The sequence below is a fragment of the Serinus canaria genome, chromosome Z (genome assembly GCF_022539315.1).
Source record: "Serinus canaria isolate serCan28SL12 chromosome Z, serCan2020, whole genome shotgun sequence".
Classification (NCBI taxonomy): domain Eukaryota; kingdom Metazoa; phylum Chordata; class Aves; order Passeriformes; family Fringillidae; genus Serinus; species Serinus canaria.
Genome location: NC_066343.1, coordinates 211,024 through 217,633, shown reverse-complemented (window position 1 = coordinate 217,633; position 6,610 = coordinate 211,024). Strand labels below are relative to the sequence as shown.

At 33.2% G+C, this 6,610-nt stretch overlaps 1 protein-coding gene across 1 annotated transcript in view; it reads right to left on the bottom strand.

The window, feature by feature from the left end:
• RASA1 (RAS p21 protein activator 1) overlaps nt 1-6,610 on the bottom strand; it is a 47,205-nt gene that overhangs the window by 14,682 nt on the left and 25,913 nt on the right. Inside the window, exons 11-15 of the mRNA XM_030237039.2 lie at nt 5,573-5,729; nt 3,893-3,980; nt 1,719-1,796; nt 428-585; nt 66-142 (exon numbers count right to left, since the gene is read on the bottom strand). Coding sequence (XP_030092899.2) covers nt 66-142; nt 428-585; nt 1,719-1,796; nt 3,893-3,980; nt 5,573-5,729 — 558 coding nt within the window. The remainder of the gene's footprint in view (nt 1-65; nt 143-427; nt 586-1,718; nt 1,797-3,892; nt 3,981-5,572; nt 5,730-6,610) is intronic.

Sequence of the window (6,610 nt, the reverse complement as noted above, 5' to 3'; positions counted from 1 at the left end):
AATGATAACCACACAAAGTATCCATTGCTGTAATGTATAAGCATCTTTTATATAAAAATACTTACATATATCTGGATCTTTACTTTTCTTTGTTTTGTTACTAAGACTTATCTCAAATCTATTAATATCAGATGAAAGATCACTAGGAGAAAAGACAGAGAGCCTCAATTAATACTATACACGGCTGGCATTTAAGCTTTTCCTAATATCATTTCAATCCCGTTATCATTATCAGCCACTTGTATTAGCAAAGATAGATGCCTACAGAAAATTCTGCCCTTGCAGAATTTGTCTGAAAGGTTGCTGCTGTATAAGCACATATACGGTGTTTTTTAAAATACTGTAAAACTATAAATAAGTGTTAAGAATCTTAAATCAAACACAACCTGAAAGTGAAATTCACTAATTTAAGATAATTAAAACTTACTCAAAGACAAATTCTTCAGACCACACAGGGTTCTGTCCTTCTCTGATGTGTGTTTTTGCTACCTGAACACTGTTCAGGTAGATGTTACAATATGGATTTGTAAAATGCTTTACTGGGAGTGTATGAGCTTCTTCTACATGCAAAATGAGACTGCTGACCTGAAAAAAAAAAACCTATTTATTTTTTTTGTTGCTAAAATACAAAGCACATGAATGAATTATTTTATTCCTCAATGCAGAAGCTTAATGTTAATATGTGAATACTGAATACCAAACTCCTTATTAGAAGAGTAAAGACCAAAAGAATTGGAACATTTTAAGAAGCACAAGGAACAAAAAGTAACTCAAAAAACTACTGAAAACAAATATCCAGACCCATGCTTTTAAGGCATCTTGGAGTTTTATTTTAAAATAATTTCTGAGGCTTTAGTATTTGCAAATAATAACTTTTCCAGACACAGAAAATTTTACTGAAAGGAAGACTGGCACTTTGAGTAAGAGCCATGAACTATTCCAAATACAGTGGTTTATTGTTTTGTGCTTTCCTAACAGATTATGTAAAATTCTCTTGTGCAACACATTACATTGTATTCTTCTATGCAGATAAAGACGATCTTTGCTTTTTGAAGAAAAGAATTCCCTTTTTGTTTGGCTTTTGGACCCTGAAGCTCCCAAATGCAGCTGTCACTTTATCTCTAAATTCATCTAATTTAGTTCACTTACTCAGAAATATCCAAACTTCTTTAATGTTGACAACCAAATAGTTGTGGTTTATTACTTTTTATTCACCATTTTATTCCACTCTCTACTGCCTGTAACAAGTAACTACCTGGAGTGTTCCTAAGATTAAATAATATCAGAAATTTTTAAAGTATTTCCCTGTTATTCTCCAAACATTACAGACATAGATATTTAAGACTGATTGCCCCCTCTCTGTGAAGAAATTCTGGCATGTATGGAACTTGCAAGAGGCCAAGAGAAATTTATACACAAGCTTGGCTCAGCATGTATTTGTTACATAAAATGAGTATCATTAGTTAAATAACATGTATTTACATGTAACTAAAATGTAAATAATGGGGATTTAAGTATATGTAATATAATTTTTTTTAAAATATTTTTTGTGGACATGTTTTACATTTCCGGTGTAAAAAGCCACTGACTTCTTTAGACTTTTATTCAGAATTTGCTATGTTGAAAGGAAAAATTCTGAGACTTATTAATATCATTTTGCACAGAGGAGGCAAAATATTCCTCCACATGCACCTCCAACCCCACAATATCAGCTTCACCTGACGCAGACGTTTATTTGATGTTCCTGGACTGGTTTTTCTTAAACTGCAAAACACCTGCAGAGCTTTCATCCAGTCCTAAGAGAGAAGGATGCAGAAGAATGTAATGAAACTAAGACAGATACAGCTTCTTGCAGTGGAACAGACATATCTGCAAAAAGTATCTGAATTTTCACTTTAGCCTGGCAAAACCTAAGTTTTCTATAATTCCATAGTATGAAAGTCTGAATATTAAAGCAAATTTATTATCGTTACTAAGCAAAACTCTCAAAGAATTTGCAAATCTAAACCATTTTCTCTTTCTGAATTATCAAACATTACTAATGGATATACAGTGTGACCTTTGCCAATTTTCCAGCGTAGTGACACTACAAGAAATTGCAAATTGTATATAAAATTAAGAAAAAGTTGTTTGCTTCTGAGAAAATTGCATTTAACAAGCCAAACTGGTCTGATTATTCTCTCCAGTAGTCCCATATGGCAGTCATAACACTGTATACTTCAAGCAAAAACTGAACAATTAACAGAGAAATATAAAGCATATATCTGACATTTTCCAGTTTGTCTTTGGAAAGTGGAAGATGTATTATAGCCTCATTCACTAGTTACTTGTTAATGATCTCCCAGCCATTAAATCCTGTACATTTCTTGCAAAGCAAAAAATTTAGGTTTTGACCAACAGTCTTCTCTTCAGTCAGTATCTCAAAGATCTGCCATCTCCTCTCAAAGTACAATTTAACAATGTCATTAAAACCCCCACAACACTGCTTCAATCATTCTTCACAGCATCTTCCACATCTTAAAAATACAGGAATATCTACTGCATCTATTCTCAGCTTTGTGAGTTAGGCTTCAGCTTTCAAATCCTTCCAAGGAAAAGCTTTCAGCTACACCCCACCAAGTTTCTATTTTTCTATGAAATGTTAGAAAGTAAAGAAAGCTGAGCTTTCTCAGAAGGTAAATACTTGTAAACTTTTCTGACCAAAGCCATATTACAAAGAAATCTGAAACAACTGTGTTCTGTATAAACGCAGTGAACAGCTTGTTAAGCAGTTTCAAAACCAATGTTTTTAAACCATATGTTCAGGCAACAAAACAGGACATTCTATCTTCTACACATTCTCAATTATTTTACTTTTTAGAAAACAAAATATTTTACAGATATGACAAAAATTAAGAAGCATGGAATTTAATTTATATATTCTCAATTATGATACAGCATACTGTTTCTCAAAGACAATACTGACAGTTGTTTGACAAATTCCACTACATAATTCTTATGTCTTCTCTCCAAATTTAACAATTTGCATTAACAATTTTTAACAACTGGCTTTAATTTAAAAAGAAAATCTGTGCTTACCTTTATATACAGAACACTAAAATTACTATATTTATATAGACTTCATGCTCTGATGAATACAGCCTGTTATGAATGCTCTAAATGGCTTTCATGCCATTCAAACAACATCAAATGCAAAGCTTAACTTCTAATGCAACGAATACATCAGAGCTTAAAACTTAAACAAGAACACTGTATCATTTTAGATACAATCTACTGGTGAAGTAATTTCTCAGAAGTAGGCTTCTATGCCACAATTCCTAATCAGTGAAAATAACTGTTAAGAGAGCTAGTAACTAAAGCTACGACATAAACCCAGAAAAACTTACACTGTGCACCATCAGGGCCAAAGACTATGTATGAATACCAGTTTATATAAACAGCAAATAACTGGAAAAGGCAGTTCAATGCGCTTTGGTCACTGGGCACACATACATGCATCAGTATTTTATTTATTCCACTCTGAAGCAAAACTCTACCTTACTGTGCCTTATAGCATGGAAAAGATCTGGAGACTAAATTTTTTCTTCTGAATTAACTATGTCAAAACACATGTATGCTCTCTAGAAACAGGTAACAGAAAGTAATGGAAGTTCTCCGCATGGGGTCTGCCTGGAATTTGTAAAAACTAAAACCCTGAAGTACAGGTAATACAGGTGTTTTTTCAGCACCAACCTTCCCCCTCAGAGATCTGCTACCAGTTCATTTTAACACCTGCTATATAACCACTAAATATTTGTGATACATTTGCTTCCTGTTTCAGAAGGGCAACATCACTGAACAACACAAGATTAAAAGTTACATTTTTTTACACTTAGCAAATAAAAGCTCTCACCTGTGCTTGTTCTGGAGTTTCCCCAGCAAAGTAAAAGATGTAATGCTCTTCACTAAAGTGCTGAACTACTATCTGAAAACAGTTTGGCCTTAAAAATAATAAAAAAAAACCGACAAAAATTAAGTTTAATTAATTTTCACATATTAAACGACACCTTCACTTGATCTGTGTCAAATAAAGTTTACACTGAACTAACAGATTTCTCCTTTTGTCTGTAAGGTATATTGAATAATTGCATCAATGTTTGTTCATCTACATGTTACCATCACAAATGGAAAGAGGAAAACTTCTAACAAGATTTATCAGATCTTCAAAAACTGCATTTTGGTTTTGAATGTATTGTGTCATTTTAAGAAAACTACAGTACATGCAGCCTGCTTCAGAATGGTGTGTAGAAACCAGCATGTATGCTGGCTTAGAGTTAAGGCAAAAAACAGCCATCTCAAAACACTTGTCAACAAGGACTATTCCTAGAGAGTTTAAAAGCAGTGGAAGTTCAGCATTTTTTCACAACCAGTTAATCATACATTAAGGATTTTTCTTTCAGGAAACAGTATTACCCTAAGGAATCCCCTATAGGAACGTGTCATGACCAGAAAGATGTGTACTAGATCATACAGGAAACATTTGAGTGTATGTGACACAAACCTCTACAACCTTAAATGCTGCAGAAGTACAACATTCACTTTACCTCTGAGAAAAGGGCAGAGACAGTTTTTTTATCTGCTACTTGCAGTGCAGGAGGAACTCTGTCTCAACTGCAGTTCCTCATTAACAGCTTCCTAAGCTGCTGCAACTACGCATGTCCTCCTACACACCTCTCAAGTACCACCAAGTACCCAACTTTGTTCCAACCCACAACACAGGGTTTCTTAAAAGTGGTTTAAGAGAAAGAATCAGAATGTTTATTGATTACAATTTATACCAAAGCTTCATGCCTAATTGTCAATTACATAGGAACATTTCAGCATTTTTAAAAAATAGTCTTTATCTATATCTGTGCTCCTCATTCCAGTAGTTGGAGTTTTTTCCAAACTAATATGAAGATTTAAAAACCCACAGAGCAGATTTAAAAACAGACAGAGCAAAGCATCAGTCTTTGTAGATCAAGAAATGCCACTAATGTTAAACGTTTGTCTCTATTTTTTTCACAAAGTAACTAGAAGTTGTCTATATATAATTTTTCAATTACTATTAAGATCTGTAGGATAGCCAGAATTTCTAACTTCTTTCACTTATTATATAAGTAAATACAGTGATTTCTTCTATAAAATTCTATAAAACACAGGCCAGTGGAGTCCTAACTACCAATGAAAAAACACAAACTGTCTTCTTAATTTCTAGTGATATCTAAAATACTTCTGATTCTCAACTTTCTTGCTGATAATCACATCCCCTGTGGTCAACATATTTTGAATATCAAAATATTACAGTAAGACTTGATGTGTAAGTAACGCTGAGTATAGTAATTGTGCAAAAACAATCTTTGAGGATATTTACTTATATGAACTAGTATACTACAAACAAATACTTGTTTTTAAATAGAAAAGCACCTACAGACTTCTAACCAAGTTAGCTTTTAAATACCTACCAAAATTATGTAGAACTTTTAGAATTTACAAAAATTATTTATCTTATTAACCCTTGGTGCAATAGGATTAAAAAAACCCAATGTCCTACCTGCCAAATAAACTGTCATGTACTCCATAGACAGAACACACACTAAGGTCTATTAGTCCTTTGGGTTTTGTGGCTCGTTTTTCACTTTCAAAATAAATAAGCTGGGCATCATTTCCCTCTAATATAAAGTACAAGTTTTTCCATCTCTTTCCTTTACCTGCACAAGAATCAAGCAAATGGTTACAATACTGTCTAAAACAACATGTAAATTTCGTAAATTAAAAAACAGAAGAGGGCAGTAAAGCTTATGTTAAATTCCAAAGAGAAGAACAATGTAGAGATATCACACTTGAGTTATATCATCAGTATACACATTCAATTTTATACAATATGTGACTAAAACCAAATCCTCTTCACAGATGCAGGTAGAGTTGCAAAAGAGTCTTCAAACATCCTCAATGCTTTCAACAGCATTATAAAAGTGCATATGAGCTGCCCCAAAAATGAGCTCCTCTCAGTTTTATGCCTGTATCTAAACAGATTGCAAATAGCAACAATGTGGACCCCATTCATTAGATATTTTTAAAGAAATGGACTCTCAACATTAAAGTTACTCCTAAACCCTGACCATTGACTGCATTACAATACCTTAAAACATATAGCTGAAGAACAGAAATGGAAATATTTTATATGCAAATTTAAATGAGAATCAACCCACAAGCACACCTGTATGTAAGAATTTGGCTGGTCCCACTTGCTGCAGAGAAAGGTTCTTTGAATTACAGTGGATTAGGAGCATTCTGCAACAAATTAATGCTTAAATCAGAGTACCATTTAGAAAAAACTTTATTTTACACTTTAATCATCATAAATCCACTGGGGCCTCAATAAACTAGCAGCAAAATTGTTTTCAAAATACAAATGTAACACTCATTTATTACACTATGACTCCTACATGGAAGAGTGATTTTATTGCATTTAGTCCATATACACTATGTGCATTTCTCTACGAGAGAGTATTCCAATTTGCCTCTTTTAACCTAATTTTTCCAAGTCATTCCCATTTCAATCCTTACTCCATGACATCTCTCTACACGT